The sequence below is a fragment of the Oncorhynchus keta genome, chromosome 34 (genome assembly GCF_023373465.1).
Source record: "Oncorhynchus keta strain PuntledgeMale-10-30-2019 chromosome 34, Oket_V2, whole genome shotgun sequence".
NCBI lineage: Eukaryota > Metazoa > Chordata > Actinopteri > Salmoniformes > Salmonidae > Oncorhynchus > Oncorhynchus keta.
In genome coordinates, this window is record NC_068454.1 from 81,271,200 (window position 1) to 81,292,669 (window position 21,470).

At 39.7% G+C, this 21,470-nt stretch overlaps 1 protein-coding gene across 1 annotated transcript in view; it reads left to right on the forward strand.

Annotated features, from left to right (window-relative positions):
• LOC118374507 (probable mitochondrial glutathione transporter SLC25A40) overlaps nucleotides 1-21,470 on the forward strand; it is a 28,141-nt gene that overhangs the window by 2,441 nt on the left and 4,230 nt on the right. Inside the window, exons 5-7 of the mRNA XM_052495543.1 lie at nucleotides 3,367-3,434; nucleotides 3,955-4,079; nucleotides 8,362-8,535. Coding sequence (XP_052351503.1) covers nucleotides 3,367-3,434; nucleotides 3,955-4,079; nucleotides 8,362-8,535 — 367 coding nt within the window. The remainder of the gene's footprint in view (nucleotides 1-3,366; nucleotides 3,435-3,954; nucleotides 4,080-8,361; nucleotides 8,536-21,470) is intronic.

Sequence of the window (21,470 nt, forward strand, 5' to 3'; positions counted from 1 at the left end):
TGTTACGGTGACCGTATTGCTGCCACACGGGCAGTCATGAGTCATGATGGCAGTCAAATTCCACATGACCATTTAGCCACTGTAATTAGGCTTCTCCAAGCTCTGATGCTGCTGATGGTCATTAGTAGCCTACCAAACTTGCTAACTGTCTGGTACGCAGTACTCTATTGTCCCTCTATTGTCCCTCTAATCACTCTGACATCAATGCATAATTGCATTTGCAGTCACTTTTGAGAAAATGTGTTTTCCCCTAATGGAACAGTTGCGCTTCTAGCCTACTGCCGTGTGCACATTGCTGCGCATATAATGTGAAGAAATACCCTAATAGTTTATTAAAATGTTAAGCTAAATGTTTTGATCTGTTGCATCAGCCTCATCATTTAAAAACATGTTTTTGCATGCTAGTGGTTGTGAGTGAGAGGTGCTTCGGGGCACGCAGCCAGGAGAGGAATTATAATTATTATATTCAGCCCAAGGGCACCACGGCCACTAGCCGCAAAAGGCATGGATTTTTTTTAGGGGGCATTACTGCCACACAAAGGGGATGCCACCGGGAAATTTGAGGCATTATCAAGTGCTTGTCGAATTGTGATTGAGAGACTGATTAAGTATATACAGCCTGCATTGTACACTCTTCAACAAACAAAGCAAAGCTCATGTCTTTCATGCAACTTTTTTCGAATCATCATTAGTTACTTCTTGCAGCCTTAGAATGTATCGTCGTCCGGGTTAGGGAGGTTTTGGCCGGTAGGGATATCCTTGTCTCATCGCACACGGTGTTTCCTCCGACACATTGCGGCTGGCTTCCAGGTTGGATGCACGCTGTGTTAAGAAGCAGCGCAGCTTGGTTGGGTTGTGTTTCGGAGGAGGCAAGATTCTCGACCTTCGTCTCTCCCGAGCCCATATGGGAATTGTAGCGATGAGACAAGACAGTAACTACTAACAATTGGATACCACGAAAAAGGGGGTAAAAAATAAAAATACAATTTAAAAATTTTAAAAAGCAATGTTTGAATCACAACTAAAGTTACATAAATAACTCTAAATTAAGCAAATTGGATTACCTGTTTCTTCGTTAACCGCTTAACACAGAATAGCAGCATGTGTTCACTCCCTCAAATCATTCGGAGAAAATATCCTTTCTATTTTATTAAGCTATTAAGCTAATGGTAATATAAAGTAATGCCAAGGAATTCCAAGCAAATCTTGTCTGCTAAATGAACTAGTGTATCCCACAGCCATATGGCATAGCCAGATCAGGACCTAACATAAGGACAACTCAGAGTATTCTATTCTGTTCTTCTGAAATAGACTACATTTTCATCATATCATATTTCTTTAGACCCTTCTAAAATAAATAATGGATTTATTGTGATGGTGTAGGCTATATTACATGGATTTATTGTGATGGTGTAGGCTATATTACATTGATTTATTGTGATGGTGTAGGCTATATTACATGGATTTATTGTGATGGTGTAGGCTATATTACATGGATTTATTGTGATGGTGTAGGCTATATTACATGGATTTATTGTGATGGTGTAGGCTATATTACATGGATTTATTGTGATGGTGTAGGCTATATTACATGGATTTATTGTGATGGTGTAGGCTATATTACATGGATTTATTAGACTTTTTAAAATGTAGATGTTCCAAAGGTCTGCATCAGCAGCTTATAGGCTGTGTGGAAGACAGGAGATGTTAAATGTGTTTATGTTAATTAACTGTCAATTACCGTTAGACCGGCTGTTATTTGCTTGACAATCACTGGCTGACAAAATTTCATGACCGCCACAACCAGTGGGACTTGGAACCAGCCTCAAGTGATGGACCCATTGAATGCTAACCACAAGCATTATAAAGATGTACAGTGGCAAGAAAAAGTATGTGAACCCTTAAGAATTATCATAACAACAGACAAACACACTCTTCTTAAACTAATAACACACAAATGATTGTATGTTTCTTGTCTATATTAAATACATCATTTAAACATTCAAAGTGTAGGTTTGAAAAAGTATGTGAACCCCTAGGCTAATGACTTCTCCAAAAGCTAATTGGAGTCAGGAGTCAGCTAACCAGGAGTACAACCATTGAGACAAGTTTTGAAATGTTGGTTAGAGCTGCCCTGCCCAGTAAAAAACACTAAAAAAATTTGAGTTTGCTGTTCACAAGAAGCATTGCCTGATGTGAAACATGCCTCGAACAAAAGTGATCTCAGAAGACCCAAGAATACGAGTTGTTGACTTGCATAAGCTGGAAAGGGCTACAAAAGTATCTCTAAAAGCCTTGATGTTCATCAGTCCACGGTAAGACAAATCGTCTATAAATGTAGAAAGTTCAGCACTGTTGCTACTCTCTCTAGGAGTGGCCGTCCTGCAAAGATGACTGCAAGAGCACAACGCAGAATTCTCAATGAGGCTAAGAAGAATCCTAGAGTGTCAGCTAAAGACTTACAGAAATCTCTGGAACATGCTAACATCTCTGTTGACGAGTCTATGATATGTAAAACGCTAAACAAGAATGGTGTTCATGGGAGGACACCGCGGAAGAAGCCACTGCTGTCCAAAAAACCCATTGCTCCACATCTGAAGTTTGCAAAAGAGCATCTGGATGTTCCACAGAGCTCCTGGCAAAATATTCTGTGGACAGATGAAACTACAGTTGAGTTGTTTGGAAGGAAGGAACACACAACACTTATGTGTGGAGAAAAAAAGGCACAGCACACCAACATCAAAACCTCATCTGTTAAGTATGGTTAAGGGAGCATCATGGTTTGGAGCTGCTTTGCTGCCTCAGGGCCTGGACAGCTTGCTATCATCGACGGACAAATGAATTTCCAAGTTTATCAAGACTTTTTGCAGAAGAATGTAAGGCTATCTGTCCGCCAATTGAAGCTCAACAGAAGTTTGGTGATGCAACAGGACAATGACCCAAAAGACAGAAGTAAATAAACAACAGAATGGCGTCAACAGAAGAAAATACACCTTCTGGAGTGGCCCAGTCAGAGTCCTGACCTCAACCCAATTGAGATGCTGTGGCATGACCTCAAGAGAGCGGTTCAGACCAGACATCCAAAAATATTGCTGAACTGAAACAGTTTTGTGAAGAGGAATGGTCCAAAATTTCTCCTGACCAGTGCAGGAGTGCGAACACTCGGTTTGCGAACCGAGTGTGAACCGATTTTACATGTAGAATTGCACAAAAGTGTCGGCAGTCAGACATCAACAGTGTGCTGAATGAACGGTATAGACGAACGAGAGATCCACATTCAGTACAACCCTTAAGCATTTATAATGTACATGTACATCAGTATCATGCATTAGTTATTTCTCTGGTTCTTTGACCCTCTCTCTGCAGGATGCCTTTATTAAGATAGTCCGCAGGGAAGGTATCAAGTCGTTATGGAGCGGCCTCCCTCCAACCCTGTGAGTCTGAAGTCTGCCGTTACTCTGCCTCATTACTAATTCACACTGCTTACTTGCCTTCAGCACTGATATATGGTCAGCTGTGTCTTGAGTGGCTGGCCCGCTGTGATTCAGCAAACTCATAGTCTATTGATAATTCAGTTGTTTACGATTGTTTCCCATTGTTCTGCTCATTTGTATCGAGCAGTACGGATGGACACTGTGATTTTGTAGACTCAGGGTTTATCGATATTTGTTTTGTTTATGTTTTATTTTAAATCTCTCAGTCCTGGATTTGTGTCTGAGCGGTGTGGTAACGGCTGAGTCATGGGCTGTTGATTAATTTGGGAACATTTTATTTGTACCTCTTGTTTGTACCCATCTGATTTGTGTCTGATATGGTAAAAGCTGATTCATTTTATTCGTTGTTTATGGATATTTCATCTGTTGATGTTGGTTTCTTGTTTGTAATGCCTGATTTCAATGAGTCAGGGTTCTTGAGGAAACATTAGATTTGCATCTCTGTTAATGCTTCTTGCAGTATCATGGCGGTCCCGGCGACAGTGATCTACTTCACGTGTTACGACCAACTGCGTGCTGCCCTGAGGGTCAGGATGGGGTCACACGCTGAGGAGGCACCTCTACTAGCAGGCGCCCTCGCCAGAGGTGAGCTGACCTCTGAGCTTACAGGTCACTGTGGTGATGTATACTTGAGAGCGATAAATAGTGATAGAGTGAATAACATTGTTTTGTCTATCCACTAGAAAGACCTTAGTAACACAACTGCTGCTTCCTATCCTAGACTATGGTGACCTCATCTATCAAAACACAACCAAGACCTTACTTAGCGAATTAGATGTATACTCGATATTATAGGTACTTAGTTGTATTAGTAGTTGTAGCAGTAGTTGTTATTAGTTATAAGCCTATTAGTAGTTGTGCAACAACTTTTTATGCTGTTAATGTAATTATATTTTATTATCATAATAATTATTTAAATGTTGTTATTATTAGACAGTAGTTGCCATATTCTTCTTCTTACTAAGTACTTTAATAAAATAAAAAATGATGATATATACACAGTGGGGCAAGAAACACAGTATATACACAGTGGGGCAAGAAAGTATTTAGTCAGCCACCAATTGTGCAAGTTCTCCCACTTAAAAATATGAGAGAGGCCTGTAATTTTCATCATAGGTACACTTCAACGATGACAGACAAAATGAGAAAAAAAATCCAGAAAATCACATTGTAGGATTTTTAATGAATTTATTTGCAAATTATGGTGGAAAATAAGTATTTGGTCAATAACAAAAGTGTATCTCAATACTTTGTTATATACCCCTTGTTGGCAATGACAGAGGTCAAACGTTTTCTGTAAGTCTTCACAAGGTTTTCACACACTGTTGCTGGTATTTTGGCCCATTCCTCCATGCAGATCTCCTCTAGAGCAGTGATGTTTTGGGGCAGTTGCTGGGCCACACGGGCTTTCAACTCCCTCCAAAGATTTTCTATGGGGTTGAGATCTGGAGACTGGCTAGGCCACTCCAGGTCCTTGAAATGCTTCTTACGAAGCCACTCCTTCGTTGCCGAGGTGGTGTGTTTGGCATCATTGTCATGCTGAAAGACCCAGCCACGTTTCATCTTTAATGCCCTTGCTGATGGAAGGAGGTTTTCACTCAAAATCTCACGATACATGGCCCCATTCATTCTTTCCTTTACACGGATCAGTCGTCCTGGTCCCTTTGCAGAAAAACAGCCACAAAGCATGATGTTTCCACCCCCATGCTTCACAGTAGGTATGGTGTTCTTTGGATGCAACTCAGCATTCTTTGTCCTCCAAACACAACAAGTTGAGTTTTTACAAAAAAGTTATATTTTGGTTTAATCTGACCATATGACATTCTCCCAATCTTCTTCTGGATCATTCAAATGCTCTCTAGCAAACTTCAGACGGGCCTGGACATGTACTGGCTTAAGCACGTCTGGCACTGCAGGATTTGAGTCCCTGGCGGCGTAGTGTGTTACTGATGGTAGGCTTTGTTACTTTGGTCCCAGCTCTCTGCAGGTCATTCACTAGGTCGCCCCATGTGGTTCTGGGATTTTTGCTCACCATTCTTGTGATAATTTTGACCCCACGGGGGTCATCTTGCATGGAGCCCCAGATCGAGGGAGATTATCAGTGGTCTTGTATGTCTTCCATTTCCTAATAACTGCTCCCACAGTTGATTTTTTCAAACCAAGCTGCTTACCTATTGCAGATTCAGTCTTCCCAGCCTGGTGCAGGTCTACAATTTTGTTTCTGGTGTCCTTTGATAGCTTTTTGGTCTTGGCCATAGTGGAGTTTGGAGTGTGACTGTTTGAGGTTGTGGACAGGTTTCTTTTATACTGATAACAAGTTCAAACAGGTGCCATTAATACAGGTAACGAGTGGAGGACAGAGGAGCCTCTTAAAGAAGAAGTTACAGGTCCGTGAGAGCCAGAAATCTTGCTTGTTTGTAGGTGACCAAATACTTATTTTCCACCATAATTTGCAAATAAATTCATTAAAATGGGTAGCCATTTGAGTAGAGTCTTATGGCTTGGTGATAGAAGCTGTTTAGAAGCCTCTTGGACCTAGACTTGGCGCTCTGGTACAGCTTGACGTGCAGTAACCGTGAGAAGAGTCTGTGACTAGGGTGGCTGGAGTCTTTGACAATTTTTAGGGCCTTCCTCTGACACCGCCTGGTATAGGAGGTCCTGGATGGCAGGAAGCTTGGCCCTAGTGATGTACTGGGCCGTACACACTACCCTCTGTAGTGCCTTGCGGGTCGGAGGCCGAGCAGTTGCCATACAAGGCAGTGATGCAACCAGTCGATGGTGCAGCTGTTGAACCTTTTGAGGATCTGAGGACCCATGCCAAGTCTCCTGAGGGGAAATAGGTTTTGTCGTGCCCTTTTCACAACTGTCTTGGTGTGCTTGGACCATGTTAGTTTGTTGGTGATGTGGACACCAAGGAACTTGAAGCTCTCAACCTGCTCCACTACAGCCACGTTGATGAGAATGGGGTGTGCTTGGTCCTCCTTTTCCTGAAGTCCACAATCATCTCCTTAGTCTTGATCATGTTGAGGGAGAGGTTGTTGTCCTGGCACCACACGGCCAGGTCTCTGACCTACTCCCTATAGGCTGTCTCGTCGATGTTGGTGATCAGGCCTACCACTGTTGTGTCATCGGTAAACTTAATGATGGTGTTGGAATCGTGCCTGGCCGTGCAGTCATGAGTGAACAGGGAGTACAGGAGGGGACTGAGCACGCACCCCTGAGTGCTGAGGATCAACGTGGCGGATGTGTTGTTACCTACCTTTACCACCTGGGGGCGGCCCGTCAGGCAGTCCAGGATCCAGTTGCAGAGGGAGGTGTTTAGTCCCAGGGTCCTTAGCTTATTGATGAGCTTTGAGGGCACTATGGTGTTGAACGCTGAGCTGTAGTCAATGAATAGCATTCTCGCAAAGGTGTTAATTTTGTCCAGGTGGGAAAGGGCAGTGTGGAGTGCAATAGAGATTGCATCATCTGTGGATCTGTTAGGCCGGTATGCCAATTTTAATGGGACAAGGGTTTCCGGCATTCCGGTGTTAATGTGAGCCATGACCAGCCTTTCAAAGCACTTCATGGCTACAGATGTGAGTGCTATGGGTCGGTAGTCATTTAGGCAGATTACCTTACTGTCCTTGGGCACAGGGACTATGCTGGTCTGCTTAAAGAATGTTGGTATTACAGACTCGGACAGGGAGAGGTTGAAAATGTCAGTGAAGACACTTGCCAGTTGGTCAGCGCATGCTCACAGTACATGTTCTGGTAATCCGTCTGGCCTTGTGAATGTTGACCTGTTTAAAAGGTCTTGCTCACATTGGCTGCAGAGTTGCCCGGAACAGCTGGTGCTCTTATAGGCATGTTTCATTGTTGTTTGCCTCGAAGCGAGCATGGAAGTAGTTTAGCTCGTCTGGTAGATTAGGTAAAACAGATTTAAGTTTCCCTGCATTAAAGTCCCCGGCCACTAGGAGCACCGCCTCTGGATGAACGTTTTCCTGTTTGCTTATGGCGGAATACAGCTCATTGAGTGCGGTCTTAGTGCCAGCATTGGTCTGTGGTGGTATGTCGACGGCTACGAAAAATACAGATGAAAACTCTCTAGGTAGATAGTGTGGTCGACAGCTTATCATGAGATACTCTACCTCAAGTGAGCAAAACCTTGAGACTTCCTTAGATATTCTGCACCAGCTGTTGTTTACAAATATGCATAGTCCGTCACCCCTTGTCTTACCAGACACCGCTGTTCTATCCTGCCGAAACAGCATATAACCAGCCAGCTGTATGTTGATAATGTCGTTATTCAGCCACGACTCCGTGAAGCATAAGATATTACAGTTTTTAATGTCCCGTTGGTAGTTTAATCTTCCTCGTAGGTTGTCGATTTTATTTTCCAATGATTACACGTTAGCTAGTAGAAAGGAAGGCCAACGAATTCTCAGAAAGCAGCCCGACCTTCGCCCTCTTTTTCTCCGTCTTCTCTTCACGCAAATGACGGGGATTTGGGCCTGTTCCTGGGAAAGCAGTATGTCCTTCACGTCATGCTTGTCGGGCTCGTTAAAGGGAAAAAAAGCGCCTACCAGTTGGTGGTGAGTAATCGCTCTTCTGATGTTCAGAAGTTATTTTCGGACTTAAGAGACGGTAGCAGCAACATTATATACAAAATAAGTAGAAAAATCTGTTACAAAAAAATAACAAAAAAACAGTTGGTTAGGAGCGCGTAAAACATCAGCCATCTTCTCCAGCGCCATTATATAATTATGGCCTCCTTTTCATGTGAGAAATAAATGTATGTGTTTAACTGCTCTGCTTAACTGCTCTTTCTGTGTGTAGTGCTTATAAGTGTTTTCTCGCTCTCTCTCTCTTTCTCTCTGTGAGTCAGTGGGCTCTGTGACAGTGATCAGTCCGTTGGAGCTGATCCGTACTAAGATGCAGTCCCAGAGAAGTTCGTACAGGGAGCTGAGTGAGGTTATCCACTCTGCAGTACGCAACGAGGGCTGGCAGTCTCTCTGGAGGGGCTGGGGACCCACACTGCTTAGAGACGTGCCCTTCTCAGGTAGAAACAACACAATGTCTATCACTATATCTCTCTCAGGTAGAAATAACACCATGTCTAGCTCCATCTCTCTCAGGTAGAAACAACACAATGTCTATTACTATATCTCTCTCAGGTAGACACAACACCATGTCTATTACTATATCTCCCTCAGGTAGACACAACACCATGTCTATTACTATATCTCTCTCAGGTAGACACAACACCATGTCTATTACTATATCTCTCTCAGGTAGACACAACACCATGTCTATTACTATATCTCTCTCAGGTATATAACACAATGTCTATCACTATATCTCTCTCAGGTAGACACAACACCATGGATATTACTATATCTCTCTCAGGTAGACACAACACCATGTCTATCACTATATCTCTCTCAGGTAGACACAACACCATGTCTATTACTATATCTCTCTCAGGTATATAACACAATGTCTATCACTATATCTCTCTCAGGTAGACACAACACCATGTCTATTACTATATCTCTCTCAGGTAGACACAACACCATGTCTATCACTATATCTCTCTCAGGTAGACACAACACCATGTCTATTACTATATCTCTCTCAGGTAGAAATAACACAATGTCTATCACTGTATCTCTCTCAGCTATATAACACAATGTCTATCACTATATCTCTCTCAGGTAGAAATAACACAATGTCTATTACTATATCTCTCTCAGGTAGACACAACACCATGTCTATCACTATATCTCTCTCAGGTAGACACAACACCATGTCTATTACTATATCTCTCTCAGGTAGAAATAACACAATGTCTATCACTATATCTCTCCGGTAGACACAACACCATGTCTATTACTATATCTCACTCAGGTAGACACAACACCATGTCTATTACTATATCTCTCTCAGGTAGACACAACACCATGTCTATTACTATATCTCACTCAGGTAGACACAACACCATGTCTATTACTATATCTCTCTCAGGTAGACACAACACCATGTCTATCATTATATCTCTCTCAGGTAGACACAACACCATGTCTATCACTATATCTCTCTCAGGTAGAAATAACACCATGTATATCACTGTATCTCTCTCAGGTAGAAATAACACCATGTCTATTACTATATCTCTCTCAGGTATATAACACAATGTCTATTACTATATCTCTCTCAGGTAGACACAACACCATGTCTATTACTATATCTCTCTCAGGTATATAACACAATGTCTATCACTATATCTCTCTCAGGTAGAAATAACACCATGTCTATCACTATATCTCTCTCAGGTAGAAATAACACCATGTCTATCACTATATCTCTCTCAGGTAGACGCAACACAATGTCTATCACTATATCTCTCTCAGGTAGACACAACACCATGTCTATCACTATATCTCTCTCAGGTAGAAATAACACCATGTCTATCACTATATCTCTCAGGTAGAAATAACATCATGTCTATCACTATATTTCTCTCAGGTAGACGCAACACAATGTCTATCACTATATCTCTCTCAGGTAGACACAACACCATGTCTATCACTATATCTCTCTCAGGTAGACACAACACCATGTCTATCACTATATCTCTCTCAGGTAGACAAAACACCATGTCTATTACTATATCTCTCTCAGGTAGAAATAACACAATGTCTATCACTATATCTCTCCGGTAGACACAACACCATGTCTATCACTATATCTCTCTCAGGTAGAAATAACACAATGTCTATTACTATATCTCTCTCAGGTAGACACAACACCATGTCTATTACTATATCTCTCTCAGGTAGACACAACACCATGTCTATTACTATATCTCTCTCAGGTAGACACAACACCATGTCTATTACTATATCTCTCTCAGGTAGACACAACACCATGTCTATTACTATATCTCTCTCAGGTAGACACAACACCATGTCTATCATTATATCTCTCTCAGGTAGACACAACACCATGTCTATCACTATACCTTTCTCAGGTAGAAATAACACAATGTCTATTACTATATCTCTCTCAGGTAGACACAACACCATGTCTATTACTATATCTCTCTCAGGTAGACACAACACCATATCTATCAGGTAGACACAACACAATGTCTAGCTCCATCTCTCTCAGGTAGAAACAACAATGTCTATTACTATATCTCTCTCAGGTAGACACAACACCATATCTATCACTATATCTCTCTCAGGTAGACACAACACCATGTCTATCACTATATCTCTCTCAGGTAGACAAAACACCATGTCTATTACTATATCTCTCTCAGGTAGAAATAACACAATGTCTATCACTATATCTCTCTCAGGTAGAAATAACACAATTTCTATCACTATATCTCTCTCAGGTAGAAATAACACCATGTCTATCACTATATCTCTCAGGTAGAAATAACATCATGTCTATCACTATATTTCTCTCAGGTAGACGCAACACAATGTATATCACTATATCTCTCTCAGGTAGACACAACACCATGTCTATCACTATATCTCTCTCAGGTAGAAATAACACCATGTCTATCACTATATCTCTCAGGTAGAAATAACACAATGTCTATCACTATATCTCTCCGGTAGACACAACACCATGTCTATCACTATATCTCTCTCAGGTAGAAATAACACAATGTCTATTACTATATCTCTCTCAGGTAGACACAACACCATGTCTATTACTATATCTCTCTCAGGTAGACACAACACCATGTCTATTACTATATCTCTCTCAGGTAGACACAACACCATGTCTATTACTATATCTCTCTCAGGTAGACACAACACCATGTCTATTACTATATCTCTCTCAGGTAGACACAACACCATGTCTATCATTATATCTCTCTCAGGTAGACACAACACCATGTCTATCACTATAACTCTCTCAGGTAGAAATAACACCATGTCTATCACTGTATCTCTCTCAGGTAGAAATAACACAATGTCTATCACTATATCTCTCTCAGGTAGACACAACACCATGTCTATCACTATATCTCTCTCAGGTAGACACAACACCATATCTATCACTATAACTCTCTCAGGTAGAAATAACACCATGTCTATCACTGTATCTCTCAGGTAGAAATAACACAATGTCTATCACTGTATCTCTCTCAGGTAGACACAACACCATGTCTATTACTATATCTCTCTCAGGTAGACATAACACCATGTCTATCACTATATCTCTCTCAGGTAGACACAACACCATGTCTATCACTATATCTCTCTCAGGTAGACACAACACCATATCTATCACTATATCTCTCTCAGGTAGACACAACACCATGTCTATCACTATATCTCTCTCAGGTAGACACAACACCATATCTATCACTATAACTCTCTCAGGTAGAAATAACACCATGTCTATCACTGTATCTCTCAGGTAGAAATAACACAATGTCTATCACTGTATCTCTCTCAGGTAGACACAACACCATGTCTATTACTATATCTCTCTCAGGTAGACACAACACCATATCTATCACTATATCTCTCTCAGGTAGACACAACACCATGTCTATCACTATATCTCTCTCAGGTAGACACAACACCATGTCTATTTCTATATCTCTCTCAGGTAGACACAACACCATGTCTATTACTATATCTCTCTCAGGTATATAACACAATGTCTATCACTATATCTCTCTCAGGTAGAAATAACACAATGTCTATCACTATATCTCTCTCAGGTAGAAATAACACAATTTCTATCACTATATCTCTCAGGTAGACACAACACAATGTCTAGCTCCATCTCTCTCAGGTAGAAACAACAATGTCTATCGCTATATCTCTCTCAGGTAGAAATAACACCATGTCTATCACTATATCTCTCTCAGGTAGAAATAACACCATGTCTATCACTATATCTCTCTCAGGTAGACGCAACACAATGTCTATCACTATATCTCTCTCAGGTAGACACAACACCATATCTATCACTATAACTCTCTCAGGTAGAAATAACACCATGTCTATCACTGTATCTCTCAGGTAGAAATAACACCATGTCTATCACTATATCTCTCTCAGGTAGACACAACACCATGTTAATCACTATATCTCTCTCAGGTAGACATAACACCATGTCTATCACTATATCTCTCTCAGGTAGAAATAACACCATGTCTATTACTATATCTCTCTCAGGTAGACACAACACCATGTCTATTACTATATCTCTCTCAGGTAGACACAACACCATGTCTATCACTATATCTCTCTCAGGTAGACACAACACCATGTCTATCACTATATCTCTCTCAGGTAGACACAACACCATGTCTATTACTATATCTCTCTCAGGTAGAAATAACAACAATGTCTATCACTATATCTCTCCGGTAGACACAACACCATGTCTATCACTATATCTCTCTCAGGTAGAAATAACACAATGTCTATTACTATATCTCTCTCAGGTAGACACAACAGGTAGAAACCATGTCTATTACTATATCTCTCTCAGGTAGACACAACACCATGTCCATTACTATATCTCTCTCAGGTAGAAATAACACCATGTCTATCACTATATCTCTCTCAGGTAGACACAACACCATGTCTATTACTATATCCTCTCAGGTAGCACACATGACACCATAAAAGCGTCTAAATGGCATTATTATCTCTCTCAGGTAGACACAACACCATGTCTATCACTATAACTCTCTCAGGTAGAAATAACACAATGTCTATCACTATATCTCTCTCAGGTAGACACAACACCATGTCTATTACTATATCTCTCTCAGTTAGACACAACACCATATCTATCAGGTAGACACAACACAATGTCTAGCTCCATCTCTCTCAGGTAGAAACAACAATGTCTATTACTATATCTCTCTCAGGTAGACACAACACCATGTCTATTACTATATCTCTCTCAGGTAGACACAACACCATGTCTATTACTATATCTCTCTCAGGTAGACACAACACCATGTCTATCACTATATCTCTCTCAGGTAGAAATAACACCATGTCTATCACTATATCTCTCTCAGGTAGACAGCACAATGTCTAGCTCCATCTCTCTCAGGTAGAAACAACAATGTCTATTACTATATCTCTCTCAGGTAGAAATAACACCATGTCTATCACTATATCTCTCTCAGGTAGAAATAACACCATGTCTATCACTATATCTCTCTCAGGTAGAATATAACGTAGAATGTATGCACACATGATGTCTAAAATCTAAACTATTATTATCTCTCTCAGGTAGACACAACACCATGTATATTACTATATCTCTCAGGTAGAAATAACACCATGTCTATCACTATATCTCTCTCAGGTAGACACAACACCATGTCTATCACTATATCTCTCTCAGGTAGACACAACACCATGTCTATTACTATATCTCTCTCAGTTAGACACAACACCATATCTATCAGGTAGACAACACAATGTCTAGCTCCATCTCTCTCAGGTAGAAACAACAATGTCTATTACTATATCTCTCTCAGGTAGACACAACACCATGTCTATTACTATATCTCTCTCAGGTAGACACAACACCATGTCTATTACTATATCTCTCTCAGGTAGACACAACACCATGTCTATTACTATATCTCACTCAGGTAGACACAACACCATGTCTATTACTATATCTCTCTCAGGTAGACACAACACCATGTCTATTACTATATCTCTCTCAGGTAGACACAACACCATGTCTATCATTATATCTCTCTCAGGTAGACACAACACCATGTCTATCACTATAACTTTCTCAGGTAGAAATAACACCATGTCTATTACTATATCTCTCTCAGGTAGACACAACACAATGTCTATTACTATATCTCTCTCAGGTAGACACAACACCATGTCTATCAGGTAGACACTATAGCTCCATCTCTCTCAGGTAGACAATGTCTATTACTATATCTCTCTCAGGTAGACACAACACCATATCTATCACTATATCTCTCTCAGGTAGAAACAACACCATGTCTATCACTATATCTCTCTCAGGTAGACAAAACACCATGTCTATTACTATATCTCTCTCAGGTAGAAATAACACAATGTCTCTATATCTCTCTCAGGTAGAAATAACACAATTTCTATCACTATATCTCTCTCAGGTAGAAATAACACCATGTCTATCACTATATCTCTCAGGTAGAAATAACATCATGTCTATCACTATATTTCTCTCAGGTAGACACAACACAATGTCTATCACTATATCTCTCTCAGGTAGACACAACACCATGTCTATCACTATATCTCTCTCAGGTAGACAAAACACCATGTCTATCACTATATCTCTCTCAGGTAGAAATAACACAATTTCTATCACTATATCTCTCTCAGGTAGAAATAACACCATGTCTATCACTATATCTCTCAGGTAGAAATAACACAATGTCTATTACTATATCTCTCTCAGGTAGACACAACACCATGTCTATTACTATATCTCTCTCAGGTAGACACAACACCATGTCTATTACTATATCTCACTCAGGTAGACACAACACCATGTCTATTACTATATCTCTCTCAGGTAGACACAACACCATGTCTATTACTATATCTCTCTCAGGTAGACACAACACCATGTCTATCATTATATCTCTCTCAGGTAGATAACAACACCATGTCTATCACTATAACTCTCTCAGGTAGAAATAACACCATGTCTATCACTGTATCTCTCTCAGGTAGAAATAACACAATGTCTATCACTATATCTCTCTCAGGTAGACACAACACCATGTCTATCACTATATCTCTCTCAGGTAGACACAACACCATATCTATCACTATATCTCTCTCAGGTAGAAATAACACCATGTCTATCACTATATCTCTCAGGTAGAAATAACACAATGTCTATCACTGTATCTCTCTCAGGTAGACACAACACCATGTCTATTACTATATCTCTCTCAGGTAGACACAACACCATATCTATCACTATATCTCTCTCAGGTAGACACAACACCATGTCTATCACTATATCTCTCTCAGGTAGAAGCTCCATCTCTCTCAGGTAGAAACACAATGTCTATTACTATATCTCTCTCAGGTAGACACAACACCATGTCTATCACTATATCTCTCTCAGGTAGACACAACACCATGTCTATCACTATATCTCTCTCAGGTAGAAAAACACCATGTCTATTACTATATCTCTCTCAGGTAGAAATAACACAATGTCTATCACTATATCTCTCTCAGGTAGAAATAACACCATTTCTATCACTATATCTCTCTCAGGTAGAAATAACACCATGTCTATCACTATATCTCTCAGGTAGAAATAACATCATGTCTATCACTATATTTCTCTCAGGTAGAGCAACACAATGTCTATCACTATATCTCTCTCAGGTAGACACAACACCATGTCTATCACTATATCTCTCTCAGGTAGACAAAACACCATGTCTATTACTATATCTCTCTCATGTAGAAATAACACAATGTCTATCACTATATCTCTCCGGTAGACACAACACCATGTCTATCACTATATCTCTCTCAGGTAGAAATAACACAATGTCTATTAATATATCTCTCTCAGGTAGACACAACACCATGTCTATTACTATATCTCTCTCAGGTAGACACAACACCATGTCTATTACTATATCTCACTCAGGTAGACACAACACCATGTCTATTACTATATCTCTCTCAGGTAGACACAACACCATGTCTATTACTATATCTCTCAGGTAGACACAACACCATGTCTATCATTATATCTCTCTCAGGTAGACACAACAGCATGTCTATCACTATAACTCTCTCAGGTAGACACAACACCATGTCTATTACTATATCTCTCTCAGGTAGAAATAACACAATGTCTATCACTATATCTCTCTCAGGTAGACACAACACCATGTCTATCACTATATCTCTCTCAGGTAGACACAACACCATATCTATCACTATAACTCTCTCAGGTAGAAATAACACCATGTCTATCACTGTATCTCTCAGGTAGAAATAACACAATGTCTATCACTGTATCTCTCTCAGGTAGACACAACACCATGTTAATCACTATATCTCTCTCAGGTAGACATAACACCATGTCTATCACTATATCTCTCTCAGGTAGACACAACACCATGTCTATCACTATATCTCTCTCAGGTAGACACAACACCATGTCTATTACTATATCTCTCTCAGGTAGACACAACACCATGTCTATTACTATATCTCTCTCAGGTAGACACAACACCATATCTATCACTATAACTCTCTCAGGTAGAAATAACACCATGTCTATCACTGTATCTCTCAGGTAGAAATAACACAATGTCTATCACTGTATCTCTCTCAGGTAGACACAACACCATGTCTATTACTATATCTCTCTCAGGTAGACACAACACCATATCTATCACTATATCTCTCTCAGGTAGACACAACACCATGTCTATCACTATATCTCTCTCAGGTAGACACAACACCATGTCTATTTCTATATCTCTCTCAGGTAGACACAACACCATGTCTATTACTATATCTCTCTCAGGTATATAACACAATGTCTATCACTATATCTCTCTCAGGTAGAAATAACACAATGTCTATCACTATATCTCTCTCAGGTAGAAATAACACAATTTCTATCACTATATCTCTCAGGTAGACACAACACAATGTCTAGCTCCATCTCTCTCAGGTAGAAACAACAATGTCTATCGCTATATCTCTCTCAGGTAGAAATAACACCATGTCTATCACTATATCTCTCTCAGGTAGAAATAACACCATGTCTATCACTATATCTCTCTCAGGTAGACGCAACACAATGTCTATCACTATATCTCTCTCAGGTAGACACAACACCATGTCTATCACTATATCTCTCAGGTAGAAATAACACCATGTCTATCACTATATCTCTCTCAGGTAGAAATAACACCATGTCTATTACTATATCTCTCTCAGGTAGAACACAACACCATGTTAATCACTATATCTCTCTCAGGTAGACATAACACCATGTCTATCACTATATCTCTCAGGTAGAAATAACATCATGTCTATCACTATATCTCTCTCAGGTAGACACAACACCATGTCTATCACTATATCTCTCTCAGGTAGAAACAACACCATGTCTATTACTATATCTCTCTCAGGTAGACACAACACCATGTCTATCACTATATCTCTCTCAGGTAGACACAACACCATGTCTATCACTATATCTCTCTCACGTAGACACAGCACAATGTCTAGCTCCATCTCTCTCAGGTAGAAACAACAATGTCTATTACTATATCTCTCTCAGGTAGACACAACACCATGTATATTACTATATCTCTCTCAGGTAGAAACAACACCATGTCTATCACTATATCTCTCTCAGGTAGACACAACACCATGTCTATCACTATATCTCTCTCAGGTAGACACAACACCATGTCTATCACTATATCTCTCTCAGGTAGACACAGCACAATGTCAACACAACAATGTCTATTACTATATCTCTCTCAGGTAGACACAACACCATGTATATTACTATATCTCTCTCAGGTAGAAATAACACCATGTCTATCACTATATCTCTCTCTCAGGTAGACACAACACCATGTCTATTACTATATCCCATACGTAGAATGTATGCACACATGACTGTAAGTCGCTTTGGATAAAAGCGTCTGCTAAATGGCATATATTATTATCTCTCTCAGGTAGACACAACACCATGTATATTACTATATCTCTCTCAGGTAGAAATAACACCATGTCTATCACTATATCTCTCTCAGGTAGACACAACACCATGTCTATCACTATATCTCTCTCAGGTAGACACAACACCATGTCTATTACTATATCTCTCTCAGTTAGACACAACACCATATCTATCAGGTAGACACAACACAATGTCTAGCTCCATCTCTCTCTCTCAGGTAGAAATAACACCATGTCTATTACTATATCTCTCTCAGGTAGACACAACACCATGTCTATTACTATATCTCTCTCAGGTAGACACAACACCATGTCTATTACTATATCTCTCTCAGGTAGAAACAACACCATGTCTATCACTATATCTCTCTCAGGTAGACACAACACCATGTCTATCACTATATCTCTCTCACGTAGACACAGCACAATGTCTAGCTCCATCTCTCTCAGGTAGAAACAACAATGTCTATTACTATATCTCTCTCAGGTAGACACAACACCATGTATATTACTATATCTCTCTCAGGTAGAAACAACACCATGTCTATCACTATATCTCAGGTAGACACAACACCATGTCTATTACTATATCCCATACGTAGAATGTATGCACACATGACTGTAAGTCGCTTTGGATAAAAGCGTCTGCTAAATGGCATATATTATTATTATTATCTCTCTCAGGTAGACACAACACCATGTCTATCACTATATCTCTCTCAGGTAGACACAACACCATATCTATCACTATATCTCTCTCAGGTAGACACAACACCATGTCTATCACTATATCTCTCTCAGGTAGACACAACACCATGTCTATTACTATATCTCTCTCAGTTAGACACAACACCATATCTATCAGGTAGACACAACACAATGTCTAGCTCCATCTCTCTCAGGTAGAAACAACAATGTCTATTACTATATCTCTCAGGTAGAAACAACACCATGTCTATTACTATATCTCTCTCAGGTAGAAATAACACCATGTCTATTACTATATCTCTCTCAGGTAGACGCAACACCATGTCCATTACTATATCTCACTCAGGTAGACACAACACCATGTCTATTACTATATCTCTCTCAGGTAGACACAACACCATGTCTATTACTATATCTCTCTCAGGTAGACACAACACCATGTCTATCATTATAACTCTCTCAGGTAGAAATAACACCATGTCTATCACTGTATCTCTCTCAGGTAGAAATAACACAATGTCTATCACTATATCTCTCTCAGGTAGACACAACACCATGTCTATTACTATATCTCTCTCAGGTAGACACAACACCATATCTATCAGGTAGACACAACACAATGTCTAGCTCCATCTCTCTCAGGTAGAAACAACAATGTCTATTACTATATCTCTCTCAGGTAGACACAACACCATATCTATCACTATATCTCTCTCAGGTAGACACAACACCATGTCTATCACTATATCTCTCTCAGGTAGACAAAACACCATGTCTATTACTATATCTCTCTCAGGTAGAAATAACACAATGTCTATCACTATATCTCTCTCAGGTAGAAATAACACAATTTCTATCACTATATCTCTCTCAGGTAGAAATAACACCATGTCTATCACTATATCTCTCAGGTAGAAATAACACAATGTCTATTACTATATCTCTCTCAGGTAGACACAACACCATGTCTATCACTATATCTCTCTCAGGTAGACACAACACCATGTCTATTACTATATCTCTCTCAGGTAGACAAAACACCATGTCTATTACTATATCTCTCTCAGGTAGAAATAACACAATGTCTATCACTATATCTCTCCGGTAGACACAACACCATGTCTATCACTATATCTCTCTCAGGTAGAAATAACACAATGTCTATTAATATATCTCTCTCAGGTAGACACAACACCATGTCTATTACTATATCTCTCTCAGGTAGACACAACACCATGTCTATTACTATATCTCACTCAGGTAGACACAACACCATGTCTATTACTATATCTCTTTCAGGTAGACACAACACCATGTCTATTACTATATCTCTCTCAGGTAGACACAACACCATGTCTATCATTATATCTCTCTCAGGTAGACACAACACCATGTCTATCACTATAACTCTCTCAGGTAGAAATAACACCATGTCTATTACTGTATCTCTCTCAGGTAGAAATAACACAATGTCTATCACTATATCTCTCTCAGGTAGACACAACACCATGTCTATCACTATATCTCTCTCAGGTAGACACAACACCATATCTATCACTATAACTCTCTCAGGTAGAAATAACACCATGTCTATCACTGTATCTCTCAGGTAGAAATAACACAATGTCTATCACTGTATCTCTCTCAGGTAGACACAACACCATGTCTATCACTATATCTCTCTCAGGTAGACATAACACCATGTCTATCACTATATCTCTCTCAGGTAGACATAACACCATGTCTATTACTATATCTCTCTCAGGTAGACACAACACCATGTCTATTACTATATCTCTCTCAGGTAGACACAACACCATGTCTATCACTATATCTCTCTCAGGTAGACACAACACCATATCTATCACTATAACTCTCTCAGGTAGAAATAACACCATGTCTATCACTGTATCTCTCAGGTAGAAATAACACAATGTCTATCACTGTATCTCTCTCAGGTAGACACAACACCATGTCTATTACTATATCTCTCTCAGGTAGACACAACACCATATCTATCACTATATCTCTCTCAGGTAGACACAACACCATGTCTATCACTATATCTCTCTCAGGTAGACACAACACCATGTCTATTTCTATATCTCTCTCAGGTAGACACAACACCATGTCTATTACTATATCTCTCTCAGGTATATAACACAATGTCTATCACTATATCTCTCTCAGGTAGAAATAACACAATGTCTATCACTATATCTCTCTCAGGTAGAAATAACACAATTTCTATCACTATATCTCTCAGGTAGACACAACACAATGTCTAGCTCCATCTCTCTCAGGTAGAAACAACAATGTCTATCGCTATATCTCTCTCAGGTAGAAATAACACCATGTCTATCACTATATCTCTCTCAGGTAGAAATAACACCATGTCTATCACTATATCTCTCTCAGGTAGACGCAACACAATGTCTATCACTATATCTCTCTCAGGTAGACACAACACCATGTCTATCACTATATCTCTCAGGTAGAAATAACACCATGTCTATCACTA